Source organism: Apis florea, unplaced genomic scaffold, assembly GCF_048593485.1.
Source record: "Apis florea isolate Af1SG1 unplaced genomic scaffold, ASM4859348v1 contig_2293_pilon, whole genome shotgun sequence".
NCBI lineage: Eukaryota > Metazoa > Arthropoda > Insecta > Hymenoptera > Apidae > Apis > Apis florea.
The window spans coordinates 3,739,097-3,756,451 of NW_028256554.1; the positions used below are offsets into that span (position 1 = coordinate 3,739,097).

Sequence of the window (17,355 nt, forward strand, 5' to 3'; positions counted from 1 at the left end):
TCATAATTGTCTGCCTGTCTCGCGCGCTTGCTTTCGAATTAATACGCAAGACGGATAAATAAGAACAATAAATTCAAGAAACAAACAACGCGATTGAAAAACAATATCGGCAATGAACGATTGAAAAGAATGTACGACAAAAATTCCAAAGTGTTGCATTACCTTGCAAATCCTTTTTCTTTCTTTCCCTTTACTTTTTTCTTTTTTTTTACTATCCATCTATTTTTTTTTTTTTTTTACTATCAATGTCAAGAAGATACATGTTTCCGTTTGAAACAAAAAATTAAATAAAACTGAAATGAAAAATGGATAACCCGTACACATCTGTCAATCAAAAATGATTTACGTCATAAATCGTGCCATAAATCATGACAAACTACAATCAAATTTACGAGCGAAGCAAGTAAAGTGTCGTATTAACACCCCATGTCCCATCATCTTTCAACTTTCGGTCTACTTATTACGCGTGGATAACGATAACGCAAAAAAAAAAAAAAGAAAGAAAGCGCATTTACATATATCCACGAAAAAAAAAAAGAAAAAAGAAAGGAAGAAAGAATAAAGAAAGAAAGAAAAAATTAATCATCCTCAAACTTACATCCACTCGAATGAAAAACTCGGCGACAAAACGCGGCGTTCGTTCCGAGCGTCGTTAACAAATCGGCAGTCGAAATTAAACTTTTAATTATATTCCGATAATTGGAGCGTGCAAATTGTGGATTTCTTTTATTCCATTTTCTCGCTCGGATGTCTGGCCGAATATTAATAACACCGGCGAGAGTTCGGCCGGCGGAGAATTTCACAGAGACGTCCAGACATCATCCCCGTGAAATATAATCTTTAACGGAGGGGGGAGGGATCTAATTAATTTCCCACCCTTCCCAATTTATTTTCTTTCGCCGCGGCAATTATACAAAACTTTGGATTTCCATCGCTACGAGATTCGTACGCCTTCCCCTCTCTCGTTCACCCCCCTCTTCCCACCCGATTTGACAATAATCGCGAGCGTTGTAAGCGGATTATTATGTAAGAACTTTTTGCACGCGCCACGTTTGGAAATCTTGGCCGCCGCTATTCACGGAAGGCCGTCTGAAAGGCCAGAGGCGAAAGGGGAAGGGGTAGGTACTTGTGGATAAATCGCATTTCGTCGAATTGGGGGGAGAGGAGAGGGGAGAGGGGAAATAAAACGGCGGTTTTTATCGGTATTTTAATTGCGTCTCGACCTCGAAATTTCGCCCGGTGGCTGTCGCGCGATAATTCGAATTGGTCGAGATCTTTAATCAGGGGAGCGCGATTTCTCCCTTGTCTCTTATTCGTCCTGTTGCTGATAAAACCTTGGTTGTTTGGGTTGTAATAAGGGGAGTTGTGTTCTCTCTATTCCTTTTTCTTTTCTTTTCTTTTTTTTTTTTTCGAAATGTTAATCGTCTCGAAAATAATATTCCTGCTTTCGATCGAGTTTAATTTTATTTTTTCGAGCGTTTGTTTTCAAAAAATCTTTAACGATTTTCGATTAATATGTGTGTGCAATTAATGTAATGTTTTTTTTTACTAAAAAAAAAGAAAAAAAATGATAGATGAAAATATGTTGAATTTGTTGTATAATGTAATCGTTTAATTTGCCACGCAACGTAGAACTTCTTTGTGATTTTCTAATGGCAATCGTTTTCGTTTATCAAGCCTTATCATATTATCTATTTAATTTTTCACTCACTTTTCATTCCCCTTTATTTAATGAATTATGTAAACCGCATAAACTATAATTGCACCGTTCCATGCAAAAAGAGACTTCAAAAGGCTTAGACTTCTTTGGAATAAAATACTTAATTAGATTCCACATTTTTTTTTTTATGGATATCCTGACGAAATTAGATGTTTCGTACAAAGAAAAGTCCTTATTCTTCCGAAGCAGCTCACGATTCTCGTCGAAACTCTTCTTGCATCATTATATGGAAAAATTAGAAAAAGAAAAATTTACGATCGATCAAAGGTAACGAAAAGACAGCCACAATAAACACTAATCAATCCATCGATCAATCAAAAGTTGAAGATGAAGCGACACTCGAGGACGAGTAATTGGTCTATCGAGTGCAGAGCCTAGGCGGGGAGGGAAAAGAAAAAAAAAAATAGCGGCGGTGGATCGAGGAAATGGTTAAGAACGGTGGCACGAATAATGTAGCACCTCTCTCCCCCCATCCCCTGACATCGGCCTCCCAGGCATTTCGTTTTCGACCCTCCCTTGAGAACCGGCCTGATAACGTAACGAAGAAGGAAGCGTCAACGCCACGGCATACGTCGTCTGGAGTGGAAAAACTGATTTATTGCTTCGCAGCGTCGCCACCGTCTCCCACCGCGGGAGAAAGAAGTAAAATAACCTCGACCTCTGCGATGCACGGTGGAAATTCGGCGACAGTTGTGCCTCCTCGCTGTGCAGCACGGATTTAGAAAAAAAAAAATCGACTTATTTTTATTTTTATTTATTAAAAAGATTGTATCAAGATTTAGTATTAATAATTTCGATCGATTTGAATTACGAGGAGAAAAGTCGAAATTTTCAAGTCGAAAATTTTGTTTGTTCGTTAATCGAAGAGGATGCAAGGTATCGAAGCTTATCGATCGATCGAATTTCTATAATATATCGATTTTATTCGAGGAAACGTTCCAATATCCCGGGTTGCCTCGTTTGAAACGTCGTAACGCGAGATAGTGTAAATTGTTTTGCAGTTTTGACGTGAAGTTTCATGTAAGCAATTTCGCAGACCGTTGTTCGTTCCGTTTTATCCGTGTAACGGCGCAGGATTCCTTTGCAATTTTTATGCAACTGGATTTCCAAGCTGCTACAACACTGTCACTATTCGTTTTGCATGCATAGATGATGATGTTGAAAAACGTTTCTAAAAATATAGGATTTTACACGATGTATACGAGGAAGTATACATTTCGGTAATTTACAATCGAACGAATTATTGTTTATTTAAAATATAAAACTTATTCTATTCGCTATAATTTCTATTTTTTTTTTTTTTTAGTAAATTAAAAATTCGAGAAACGATATATTTTATGTTCTTTTATTTCTTCTTCATTCTTTATCATCTCTTATTAAGTTAAAATGTACGAACATCGAGTGACGATGATTCAACGATACGTATTTCTTTTCTTTTCTTTTTTTTTTTACATTTAAAAAAGTAATTAAAACGTGTTCAAAGGAACATAATACAGCATAAGCAGATAAGCAGACACATTTTGCCATGCACTTTTTAATTAAAGCAAATTTCTTCTCAACATAATTAAACTTAAAATCTTGTGAAAGTGCTTTTCGTGTGTTTACGTATTCACGTATCCGCAAAATACATACGTAATATATACGTTAAAACGTTCTAAACCTTTATACGTTGCGTACATTCTCTTAATATCCTCTCAATTAAATATATCCAACTTTTCATAAAGGAAAGAAAAAAAGTACAGTTGCCCTTACAGACTGCCTTACAGACTGTAAAATAGGGAGACAAGTTTCAATTTTCTGCTACAAGAAGTACTAGTTTTAATGAGCGTTTGCATTGTGCAGAATTTGTACAAGGGAATGACACTCTACGGAATTATAATGAAAAACTCGTTGGACAAAGAAATGATGTTGAAATAAAAAATGTATTATAAAATTTCAATGAAGCTCAAGCTTAGTTTCACTTTCGTTTTTTTTCTTCTTCTTTTTTCTTTTTCTTGAAGTTTTTTTTATTACACGGAATTCAGAAATTGCTATGCAATATAATATCAAGTGTTAAAATATGTTTTTGCAACATGAGTTTTTAATTTTGAATTCGATTGAAAAGTTTATCGCGTTATACGTCAAGTTTACATTTTCAAATCTCTATCATTTTTCCTCCTTTCTTTTTTTTTTTTTTTTTTTCATTTCGATGCAATGCAAAAATATGAAAATATTGTCATCTATGTCACTCTGTCGTTTAATTCTGCCCTGTTATTTTTTTTTCTTTCTTTCTTTCTTTTTGTTTTGTTTTGTTTTTTTTTTTTTTTTTTGAAATCGTTCCTCCCATGTTTGCAGAAATTTTATTCAGGGATTACCACTAGATTCAACGTTCAAATATTTGGAAACTATTCTATTTGTTTTACAATGAACGTAGAGACAGGAACGTGATTTTCGATCGGAATTCGAATGCGTGTATAGCAATTGTTAACAAGTGAATGCAACAAGGAGGTGACACGGTCCTTGACTTTTTGATGTGACACAATATGTCGTTTCGTGACCCAATCCATCATAATCCTAACACAACTCGCCTCATACGAGTACACAGGTATCGAAATATAAAAGTTTAAAAAAATCAATAATCTATTCGTATTATACGAATTTCTATTTTACTATCCCTGCATAATAATCCATAAATCGACACGATTAGTTCGAAATTACTTTTTGTATTTTCAATCTTGATTAATTTTTTAATTTACGCGTCTTTCTTCGTTGTAACTTTCTTATTTATTAAATATCTCCCCGTAAGAAGTAGATTTAATTCTGAATTATGTACTTCTTTTGATGTTCTTACGAAGAAGAAATTTATTAAAATCTCCATAATTAATCAGCTCTGATGTCCTGATTAAGAACGTAATAATCCTAAGGTACAGCTCCTTGAAGTATTTACATCACTCTTCGATAAATTTAATTGTTCTTGAATACGAAATAGATTATACATCGATTCGAAAACATTCTAATCGACGCATCGTACGATACATAATTTTTGACAAATTCCTCCGTGTTAATAAATAGAAATAAACTTCGCAACGATATTCAATTAATATTTAAAATCAATTCTTATTTCGTCACAAGACTAGAAGCCAAAATTACCGACTCCATTCGAAACATTTTCATTAATTCACTTTCCAAATACACACATAAACACGTGTCAAAATTCAACTTTATAGGAATCTAAGTTTAATTACAACGTACCAATATCCAACTACAAAATCGAAAGCATCGAAATTTCGTTCGAAACTTCGAACTTTCGTCCGTCCGTCCATCCACATGTGCAAACACCTCCCACACCCGATTACATATTCAATTAAGCATTTCCATCGTCGTTGATACGCCCTGAATTAAATATGTCAAACTGGAAAATGTAAAGAAAAAAAAAAAAAAAAAAAAAAAGAACTAACAATATAACACACAGAGAAGCCGTCTTGTATGAACACAGGGCCATAGTTTTCTTCCGGATACCACAGGGGTTGTAGTGATTGGCGGATCCAACTTGGAGAACGCAACAACACCTTCGGTTATCCTCGGGGGAAATGTCGGAAAAAGGACCTAACATCGCTTCCACTGTTGCTTCACACGTTCGAATAACGAATACGTATACCACTCTCGAATGGTTATGCACAAGTCCACGCAGACCCGTTAAAAATGTATCCCTGTCCACATCGTTACGACGTTTGTAGACGTCGTTTAGACGTCTTTTGCCCAGAGAGCTCGGCCCACGTTCACCCCCTCGCTTCTTTCCATCCAGTCTCGCCCTTTCTTAAATAATTTATAGAGTGGATCCGGGGATGATATCGCTTATTAGGGGCTCTCCTATGAGTGAAAAATTTATGAGAATTGTTCTTCCCCTCCTTTCACCTCCGCTAAGTGAATATCCTCAAGGTCGCGCGTTAGTTTCCATCTCCTCTTGTACAATCTCTCTCGTGGAGGAAGTTAGGTAGTAAAATTTTGCGTAAAATTTTCGCCGATAATTGTTATTGCTATACGGGGAGGATATATGATAAAGGATTCGTTTAAATTTTAAATTCAAATGAATTCAACTCGGACGAGTTATTGATACAGCTCAATTAGCTTGACGTTCATAATTTTCAATATTAATTTCGTATTCACATTGTTTAAGAGCAACGTTAAAGAGCGATCGATAATTTTATGAAATAAGTGGATACAATGTATGTATATATGGTGTATATTACTTTAATAATCGTATCATTAGCTTCAACAATTATGTATAAAACGTATAAAACGATATTGTTCTTCTTTTATTATCGGTAAATTAAAATTCAAATTGATCGAGTATTAATTTTCATTTGTCAATGAAAACTATGAAAATTTCCTTAAATTTTATCAATTTGAATTATAATTATAATTGAAATACGAATTTTTATTCAATCAATATTTTTGAATGAATTCGATTAATCAATAGAGCATCTTTCTATTTCCCCTAAATTATTTAATTATCACGTATCTAAATTCTTTCTGAATTCATGATTTAATGATTGCCAATGCACGGAAAAGAACTCTAAATTATAAAATTATAACCAGTATTATAATATTTTGTTCAAACACAATGATTCTATCTATTATTAAAAAATAACAAGCTAAAGGAAGAAGTTATTTCAAGAAATAGAAAGTGAATGAAAATTATTCATTTCAAGAATTCCTATTACGTTCCTCTCATAGAATAAACATACAACGCATATGCATTTTGACCTCGTAGACACACACGCTATAATACATATATTATTTATATTTTCACGTAAATATTTATCGAGAAATCATACATCTCTCTGTTAGGAATGTTATATCATCCCTTACATTAATATAATATTCCCTTTTTATCCGTTTTTATTTCGAATAATTTTATTATTTTATTTCCATCATTAGGAATATTATTATAATTTTATTTATTCCCCTCCGGGTCTATGTCCGGTCGATGATCGATACCAAGCGGATGAATTACATGAAATTCGCTGAGTAACTGAATGAGCAGGAAAGCAAAGTAAATGGAGTACAAAAGGAATCCGTACGATTTTCTGGCTATAGCGCCGGTGATGTTCAGGTAAATAATAGACATGCATAATGAACAGACAAGGAAAGCCAAACAACCGGGCGCCATATCGCTCAATCTCATCAATGTAAGATAGTTTGGATCTTTGGCGGCTTCCAACCCGTAAGTCAGTCCCAATCCCAAAAGCGTATTGAACATCGGTCCACCAAAGCAAGCTGCATAACCCATTCGTGGAAATCCTCGTTTGGCTATGGTGACATTCGCTATGAGATCTGTAAGCAGATTTCGACAGGTATCAATCCATCTTATGAATCAGATATCACGTAAATAGGGAGGGGAGGCGTGATAGTTGGATCGTTTCGTATGTAATTTCCTTTTAAATATTTAACGATGGATGTAGTTAGATAAAGTTATAAAATCGCTTGTTTTATTTATATTTAATAGAAGGTGAGTCTCCAGTAAGAAAAGTAAAAAAACGACGGAGGAGAGCGAACGTTAAGAGCGTGTGATATTTATGGCACATCGAATCGAGATTTTTATTATTCTTTATCTATCTATAAATTATACGAGAGTTTGTCGTTATATTTATTTAAATTAGTTTCATTGAAGGATATTAATTGTTTAAAAAAAAATTCATGTATCGCGAAATTTATCCAGTTTCTTTTTTCACTGTATTCAGTAAAGGCAAAGTGAAAAAGGCGGGGTGAAATTTAATATGAAATTTAATTAATAAAATGATCCCCTGTTTTCTACTCTTATACCCCCCGCAATTTTATCCATTTCTTTTTTTGAATATTTTAAAATTAAAATTTTCAAATCCTTTTCTTTTTTTTTCTTTCCAAATCTCGTCATTATTAAAATATATATTATCACTTGATTCGTTCAACTGTTTACCTTTCATTTCCCTCAAACTTCATCAAATTCTAAAATAATAGAGGTCTGATAATATGAATTTCGCGGGAAGAACGCGAAAACACATAACTGGGATATAATGCAAACAATAAATTATTCCTCCGCGACTTTTGTAATTTTAGTAACTTGTTATTGTATCTAATATATATCTCTTTGTTCCCTCCCCGTTACCGTTCAAACAATCATCGCGTAAAGGTCCTTTGACAATTTATAACATGATTATACATATGCATCTTCAATCGAGCATAGCGCACAAAAGGTAGATTAGGAACAATTTAACGCACGAATTACATTTTGCAATAGCTTTGCTCCACTCACCACCTATGCTGTTTCCCCAAGCGAGTAACGTAATACCGAGCATGGCGTCCGACATACTGAAAGCGTATCCCACGCACTGGAGCACTGCCATCACCTCGCCGGCCACCAAATAGACCACCATCATTGCGGTGAAGAATCCGAAAAATGCGAAAGCCTGCAATTAATTTGTCGTCTGCCGTTATGAGGGGCCGATTATAGAGAAAAGAAGTAACGAGGGCGGAAAGATCGGACGCGAGTGAGAGTGAGAGAGAGAGAGAGGAAAAAAGAGAAAAGGCAAGGAAAACTACTCACGTCATGAAACCTTGGTACATGATCCTTGTCGGTTATTAGAAATACAATTATACCGAATATGGTGCCGATCAGCAGGAATATTGGCACCAGTGTAATCGGGCCAATGCGCACTGCCCAAACTGGAACGAGGGTGGAAATGAGATGGCAGTTGTGACCAAAAATATCTTCGACTTTAAAAATTAATGAAAACTGGAAAACTTTTTTGTCGATCCCACCCATTTTAATCATTTTTTTGTTTTTTGAACAACGAGCGTAATAAGTGGACCGCGGATTTTTATTTAGCTGAAATAAAAGTTCGAGCGTTCGACCAATGTGCAGAAAATATATCGCGTTATGTGAAATACATGTTAAATTACATTTTCTATATCTAATCTATTTATATTACAACAAAAAGGAATTTTTATAAAGTGAAATTTTAAAATTTTTTAAAATTTTGTCATAAAAATCTGCTCAGAATATAGAGGAAATACGATGCCATTTAAATCCCTTTTTGATTTATCCCGATATCTCAATTGGTTGCCGAGATATAAGCATTCAAAGTTTCCGTATAATAAGACGGCGAGGCGCGAGGATTATGAATGGGCCTGCGAGACAACGACCTACATTTTTTCCTGGAAATGCGTACTACTCCCTTCCAAGAACCGCGTATTACGTTTTTCCAGGAATCGTGGCTGCCACTTGTCTGCAGTTTGGGAAAGGTCAGTGAGACAAGGTGCGAGCGAGAAGGTGCGAATGAGTAACAAGAACGGAGATAATAAACGATTAAAAATTACTCTTTTCTTTACACGACGATATCTCGGTAACCGGAAGTCAGATCGGGATAAATCAAAAAGCGTTTTAAAGAGGAAGATTCCGCGCTTCCAACGGTCGTTTATTCATCGACGAGAAGTCAGTATCTTCGGAGATATAGCGGTTTAAAGTTTTTGTAATTTTAATACGATTTAACAGAGTTCTACCAAGATGCATTACGCGAATAGATACGTTCGTTTTTGAATATAGTTTTTACGTTACTGCTTATCTTAGTAATTTAATAATAAGTAATACGTTTAAAATTTTGTTGAAGATAAATAATTGTGCGTTGTAACGACGCGAAAAATAACATTTGCGACAGTTTGTTTTAATTTCGACTAAACACTGGTAATTTGTACGTAACAAAAAGGGAGGGAGCTTGTGTTTTATTTCACGGGGTGGAATAAAATATTTCCGTGAAATCTGAAGTTTTTATTAGTGCGGGCAATTCGTAACGTTGGAGGTAGGAAACGCGACAATTAATACGACTAACCATTTAATACAAACAACGAGAATGTTGGTGTCACACACAGCTGAAAGCAATTTAGCAGCTTGGACCAGCCTCTCTTTACGGTGGTCACGCTCACAAGTGGGATAAGTAATTGAAGTATAGACATGAAAGGTGCACGTATGATTAAAATAAATCTAACGAATGTATTTGAATCTTTCCAGTCTTCTTTCGATATCGGATTAATATCGTAGAGAAATTCCTGGAAGAGACCCTTCGGTCTACCAACTTCCTCTACGATCTCTATCTCCTCCTCTTTCTTTTTAAGTTTTAGTTTTTCCAACTCGACCGCGATCGCAACATCTAAATACATAAAAGAATATATATCGTTATTCGCAGTTCGATAACGCTTTCAAACTAACTCATATTAATTGGACATCTTTGGTTGAATTTCTTTGATTCACAAAATCTCTCTACGGAAATGTGAAATCATCCGTTCAATTTTTAATTGATTAATAAAGTAAATGTGAATTGCATGTACCAAGTTTGGCTCGTAAACCAGCAGCACGACTCTTGATAGGAATCTCCGGAATGGTGTCATCCTCTTTGTTCACCAGGTACGTACGCAGGATGTCTTCATCGGCTATACCTGGGATTCTTTCTGTAAAAATATATACAAGTTCGAGAGAGAGGATCGATACACTTGCACAGATCTCTTTGTCTTCGCAAACGGAAGGACTCGTTTCGGAACGCTTTCAAACTTTGCATGTACATTTGCGTAATGTTTGACTTCGATTGCATATCCTAAGCACTAAACATTGCGCATCGTGCATACCAAATAGACGCTCAACAGCATTCTATTAGTTTCGCCTGCAAAATAATTCTTTTTGTTAAATTGAAGTTATTATTTATCCGTTTATGTATTTTTTCTTTTTTTTTCTTTTTTTCGTAAACATTGACAAGTATTAAAATAAGTTCACGAATGAATAATTTTTCTTTCGAACTGAGAAAAAAATTTTTATCGAAAATTTTTATCCAGAATCGTAATTTTTGCTCTTCTTTCATCACTTAGAATTTATTCATATTTTATTTTCTTTTCCTCCATTTTCAAGAGTAATATCGAGTTAAAAATTTCTTCCCGTTTAGATTACAAAACAAAAGGAAGTTATTTTTTGGAATAAATCGTGGATTCAATACGAAGGAATTCTTGTGCGGCTTGAAAACCGCTCTTCCTCCGCAATTTTGATCATAACCGTTGAGCGACAGGTTTGTCAAGCGTTTCGAAAAGTTTCACAGTGAACAGTGAAACGCACTTTTTAACCTCTCCTCCCGATTCTCGTATATCTGCATCATCACCACCACGAAGATGAACAAGAAATAGTAGAGAATAAAGCCTGCAATTAAATGTATCAGTATTAAAAAGTATCTCCCCTGTAACAATTTAAAAAGAAGAATTCGCAACACGTTTTTCTGATAATAAGCACTATCTTGTCGAGCGGGTACAATTTAATTGTTTCAATTGTTTCAACGCGAATTTGTCAATTTTTTTCCCCACCGGAAGAGTGTTTTTGAACGAGATATCGATTAAATTTTGGCGAAAATTTTTTAATTGCTTTCCCGTCGAAGTATTTTCACAATTCGTGTCATCGATTTAATTTTTTGCTCGATCTTTTTTTCACTTTTTTATTTACTTATTTCTATCCACTTTTTATTTTTTATTATTATTTTTCTTTTTTTATATATATTTTTCTAACTTCGAAAGCTCATCGATGGAGCACGGAAGAAATTCTTCGGTGGTCGAATTACGATGAAACCAAACCGGAGGCAGAAAGATCGTGGCTTTGCTTAATTAAATTCGCCCCGGAGTTATCGTTATTGCAGAATTAAACTGCATACTTATGGCCGGCCCGTAGATAAACTTTCTCATTTCTATGAAGCGGGGCGTATTTGATCACAACCCTCTGCAACCATTATATCTTTTAACCTTTTCTTTTTCCGCATAATTTCGTACGAATCGGAAGGGAGACTTCGTTATTTTTAATTCCAAGAATCTATTTAACTATAAACTATACGAAATTAATTAATTAACGAGTATTTTTAAGATAATCCACGTAAAAAGAAGAAAGAAATAAAAGAACAATTTATAAAAATTACTTTCCACATCATTTTCATCGCCGCCATCGAGTCGATTCGCGTTACCATTCCAAAAAGAAAAAACCCTATATCCACTCTACATATACACCGAATCAAAGAGAGAGAGAGAAAAAGAAGAAAATTATCTCTATCCATTCAACACCGCGAACGATCAAACTTATTTTTCCTAACGTAGATACCAAATCCTCTTTCGAACAGACTTAGCAACGTAACGCGTTACAAGTAACTCCCTCTCCCTCCCCCCCCCCCACCCTACACTTGCTCCAAAGTTTCTTAGCCAACGTTCAACCCTAGAGATATTCCGTTGGCCGAAGGGGAGGTCGGGAAGGGGAGAATTGCGAATCCGGCAGGATTGAACAAAGATAAGGGGGAAGGGGAATAAAAGGAAGGGGTTGAAGGAGTTGGAGGTGTACGTACTTGCGGCTTCCCAGAGGTGAACCCGGTGGTCCCGTACCACGAAGCTGATCCACAACACCGTCACGATGTAGAAGCATGCGTCCCTCAGCATAAATTTCAACTCGACGCGGAAAGGTTTGATCACGGCGACGGAACCGGCGATGATCGTCGTCACGAAGACACCAGCGCCGATCAATTCCGTGAACATTATTATACTTTCGTCGGCGCCCGATACGAGGGACGTGAAGATGTCGGGCGCGCCGTTTCCGAATGCCAATATCGTCACACCGGCGATGTTGTCCGACAGCCGCAAAACGCCCGCTATCACGGCCAGCGACGGGCAGAAGCTGGGCGCAGAGGGAGAGGGGAGGAGGAAGAGGAAAGAAAGAAGAGAGAGTGTAATTTTTTTTTATAAAGAAATCGGTGTACGTGTCGTTAATTAATGTTAATTACGTATCGTATGTGGCGATTAAAATGTAGCCAGGAGGAGGATGGTACATTTAATTATTATGCATCGTACGATCAAATATACCATATATATATATATATATATATATATATATATTCAGCCTGTTAGTATAAGTATAGATTAGTTTAAAGGGTGAAGGGTAATTCTATGTTAAAAAAAAAAAAAAAAGATAAATCAACGGGTATGAAATAAAATTTGAAAAATTGTAATATAACTTGCATGAAACGTACCAGATTTCATGATATTGTTGAAAAATTTGAATCTATTCACGAATATTTTCGTTCTTAATAAACGATCGATGTGTCGTTTGAGAAACGTGTTTCCCGTTTCCGATTGCGGAAAAGAGGGGGACGAGAAAAGAGGGTGGAAGGAAATAACGATTAATTTACGACCCCCCCTCCGATATTTGATTTTCGTACAGAGGTGCATCGACGTTACTCTTCACCGTGGGCAACATCCACCCGGTATTTTCGCTCCTCGCCATTTTATTCCCGTGTACACGCTCTCCTCGATCGCGAATCGAATTTCGATGTGGCCGCGTTTCTAAATACAGCTGTTCCCCATGCTAAATGAATTAGGGTTTATTTGGCTCCCGCGTTTAGCCGCGTGCTGGAAAGGAGAAGGGTGGGGGAGGGAAGGGTAGGTGAAAGGTGTGGCGGGTAATTTGACGCGGGACAAGGATATTGGATAGCGAATTTGGAATTAATTCCTTTTCTCGAAGGATGCGTTGGTTGGAAAGAGATATATCGTTCGTGATACGAGAGATTATCTATTTTGCTCCAATGATGCTCTTATTTATACCGCGATTAAAATAACAACCGTTGTAAAAATATATTTTTTTATTTATCCACTTAAAGTTTTTAAATTTAATAATGTGAAGGTAAATATACGTCAAATAATTTAAAAATAAATTACAATATCAATTTTGTCAAAAACATTCTCCACGTTCTCAATAATCGTAGAAACGAAAAACACGAAATCCGTCATTTTGACGGGTTGTTTGGTTGTTTCCGGCGTTGAATATTTTTATAATTCTACATTTCTATATTCCACATTACAATTGTTATTGTTCTACGCCGTATATAATAATTCTATTATTATCTTATCGAATCAATGAACATGGATCGTATATTCCACGTTTTACATCATAATTTTATACGCGATCTGCGATATGAATAGAATCTCTTGATGAAACGCCATATCATTTCTCAACCCTTTTCACGCCACATTGTTTTCGGTCCATTGCATCGTACGTTCGGTATTATCACCGTTACACATATTGAACATTCACAGAGATAGGTAACAGATTGTAACTGCTTACGCCGCATTTCAGTTACGTATGACGACATCCAAGGATCATTATTGGCTACATGCTCGAGTTTTATCGAGGCGGAAAGTGGCGAGCGACCGCGTGGATCGTTTCTTTTTAATGACGCGGCATAAAGCTCCCCTTTGGCCGTTCGGATTAAAATTGAATCGAGAATGTGTCGGATTCGCACGCACACGATCACCCATAACTCACCCTTTACCGAGCACAATGTGCCGTGAAAGACTTTACCGCGTCACCCTTGCCCATCGGTATCACGCGCCTTTTATGGAAAATCATAGAAATTTTATTCACCCCCGTAACCGTTTCATGATCTCGCGATTTTCTTTCCTTCTGATCAATGCTACGAGGTGAACGATGATGCATCGTGCAAAACAACAAAAAAACGATATTAACGACGAAAAAGGGTAAAAGTGATGCACAAAAAGTGACCGTCCTTTAAGACGTGAGAATAATTTTTTTTTAAAATCGAACAATTTCTCGAAAGAAGAAATTAGGAGAGTTTGTTAGATGACTAGTGTAGAGAAATTTTTAAAGTATTTGGAAATATTAAATGTAAGAATAAATTTGAAGTTTTCAAAAAAAAAAGATTTCTAATCTAAGCAAATTGTTTTACTTAATTAGAATTAAGAAATATTTTGATCAATTGATTAAATTATTCTACTTACAAATTATCTGCCGATGTTCCCAAGATAAAAAACATATATAAAAGCCATATGACCATCAATATCAGTCCAAAAACGAACAAAGGTTTGTTCTCGGAAGTAAAATAACAAAACAATATTTCCGTATATTGGATTAGAGAATTTGTCTGGCAATCTCTGGTTTCTCTCACCCAATTACAACGATTTTCAGCAGGTATTTGCCACACGTACGAGCAATCGTCCTACAAATTTACAACGAGAAATTGTAAATAAATTTCAGGATTCTCGATTCGGTGTTCGATTCTTCAACGAACGATTGGAACGATTGAAAGTATTTTGCGACGCGCGAATGAAATTCATCTCAATAAATTATTACGCGTCATTTTCTTTTCTTTCTTTTTTCTTTTTTTAATTGAATTCGAGAGAGAAAAAGATAAAAACCTTTCGTATAGGAAGGGCCCCATGCTTCATATAACGTTCAAACAATTTCGAAACCATGATGGAAGCTCCCCACCATTATTTTCTTACCACCAGTATCAATTTTTAACCTATCTCCATATAGGTTAAATATCGGTTCTTTTTTTTCAACGAGTATCGTGTTCACAGTGAAATGAGATGCGAAGGTTCAATTGTTCGAGGAGATCATATATCGGGGGTGGAATATTTATTATATATTCTACAAAAAAAAAAGAGAGAGAGAAAGAAAAAATTCGCTGGACTAAACTCAGAATCATTTTGATTCGAATGAAGATTTTGAGAAATGACAAAGTTCGTCCTCCATCTCGAATTGGAAAAGTTGCCACGATGAAGATGCACGATGCGAAAGTTTTTCTTTTTTTTTTCTTCTTTCGACTCGCGGTATTGTTCGCGGAATGGAATGGATGGAACGCTTCGCCCCGATGTTCAAACGGAACTGAACTGAGCATAAACGCTTTTTCACAGAGAGAAGGGGGAGGGTTGAACGAGGCTCATTAGACGGTAACAGCCTATCCTCTTCCTGTTGTTTCTCGTTGTCGTGAAACAATGAGAAAGAAAGAAGGACCATAGAACGAGCTAATGAGCGTGGAAACTCATCTAGTTTCCGTAAACTGATTAGTTCGACAAAAAGTAACGTCTCTCTCGTGTATTCTTCTTTCTCAATTAAAATTGCATCGTTGGGATCATTAGGTTGTTGTAAGATCGAGAAGCATCGCGTCTCAATTACGTAGTTGCAATTAATCAAAGGTGAATATATGTTTTTCAATATAAATTTACGATTTATGTTATATTCGACTCATCGTGTGGATTTAGAATACGAATCCAGTATGCGCGGGACAGTTTTATATACTCGCAGGTAAATGAATTTTCGATTCTTCACAATTAATTTTGCACAATTAAAATTTGTTCCATTTTAAAACTACTTGGAAAGTAATGGATGAGACTGTAACCGATCCAAAGAAAAATCATAATAGTTTATAGAACCTTGGTACGAGTCTCTTCTTTCCCTCACTTTTCTTAGTTCCATCTTTCAAAGCGATTCCTCGCTACGATAAATTATTTCAATGCGAGCTTCTTCCAGGCTCTTTGATTACCTTTCTATAACGTTGGCGATAGAGGAATTTTAACATTTTTATAATAAGAGGCCTGTCAAAGCGGAAAAGATCACTCATTTCTCTGGATATTTTCTTTGCCTCCTTCTTTTATACATTCAATTTAATATTTACTAATTGTTACAAAACTATATATATATATATACACGTGTTATAAGTTTTCTGAAGCGATGCCTGAAACAAACGTACCAAAAAAGTAATTGACGTATAGCAAGAGAAAAACGTGGAAAGTTCAAATGTAAAAACGTTCCCTTTTTAATGTTTGTTTGACAGAGAAAAAAAAAAGGGATATCGAAAGAGAACCTTTCGCTTTGTGCGAGAATAATATTTAAAAAAAACTTCCAAGCTCCTTTTTTTTTTTTTTTTTTTTTTTAATATAATTCCAACAGAGAGAAGAGCAAAGAATGTATTTTAACCTAAGATATAGGCATAATTCGAATCAAACCTGGAATGTAAGCTAGATACTCTTCATCCAAATTAATGATGTTTCACAATTTAATTGGCGCTAATCGTCTAACTCAATATTAAGTTTAAAGTAAATACAAATTGAATATTATTTGTTATAAATTACATATGAAACAATAATCGTTTCAATTTTTTTTTTCAATACCACTTATACACAGTTTGAAAGAAAAAAAAATTTTTTTTTTCGAAAGGAATTACGAAATTAGAAATGCAAAAAGGAAACGAAAGAATTTGATCGAATTAATTATACAAGACATGTTTGTTGCATTTGGATTTCGTTCCACGATGGAAAAGTCTAAACACTTTATCGGATTGCATTCGAGGTCGACGAAAAAGATACGACCCTCCCCCTTCTTCCTTCCCCCAATTTATAACTTTACGCTTTCGTTCTTTCAGAGGGATACGCGGCTGACTTTTCCGGCTTCCTGTTTCGCCACTCCACGTCCGTGCATTCATAATAAAGCGCGAGTGATATAACGCTGGAATATGCAAAAGCTTCTTTTCGTCGTGTAAGATGCCACTTATAACTGATACGGACGACGTTCTCCTTTCTTTGTTAACGCGTCTGAATTTTTAAAGCCGAGATTGTATTTGAAAAAGAGAGAAAAAAAGAAAAAAAATATCTCTGCAAGATTATTCGTATGCAGTGAATCGAATCTCCATATATAATAATAATAATAATAATAATAATAATTTTAAATAAATTTAAGTCTTTAAATAATTTCTTCGCGAATATTTGATTTTCTAATTGTAATTTTAATTAATAAAATTCGTACGTTATTGCATTAT

General features: G+C 35.4%; 1 protein-coding gene across 1 annotated transcript; it reads right to left on the reverse strand.

Annotated features, from left to right (window-relative positions):
- Nucleotides 1–6,483: 6,483 nt before the first annotated feature.
- Nucleotides 6,484–16,301, reverse strand: LOC100871270 (mitochondrial sodium/calcium exchanger protein). Its single transcript, XM_086904054.1, has 9 exons — nt 14,954–16,301; nt 14,537–14,754; nt 12,094–12,419; nt 10,836–10,916; nt 10,064–10,183; nt 9,568–9,885; nt 8,286–8,404; nt 7,995–8,148; nt 6,484–7,036 (listed from the first exon to the last, which is right to left on the reverse strand). Exons 1-9 carry the CDS (start codon nt 15,008–15,010, stop codon nt 6,657–6,659), a joined length of 1,773 nt encoding a protein of 590 aa, XP_086760180.1. The 5' UTR covers nt 15,011–16,301; the 3' UTR covers nt 6,484–6,656.
- Between the last annotated feature and the right edge of the window lie 1,054 nt (nt 16,302–17,355).

Bases quoted from the DNA above. Each gene is read 5' to 3' on its own strand.
- LOC100871270 (XM_086904054.1), bottom strand. From the start codon at position 15,010: ATGGTTTCGAAATTGTTTGAACGTTATATGAAGCATGGGGCCCTTCCT. The intron at 10,917-12,093 runs GTACGTACACCT...ATTTAATTGCAG, and splicing joins TCACCTCTGGGAAGCCGCAA to GCTTTATTCTCTACTATTTC. The intron at 7,037-7,994 runs GTGAGTGGAGCA...ATCTGCTTACAG, and splicing joins TTGGGGAAACAGCATAGGTG to ATCTCATAGCGAATGTCACC.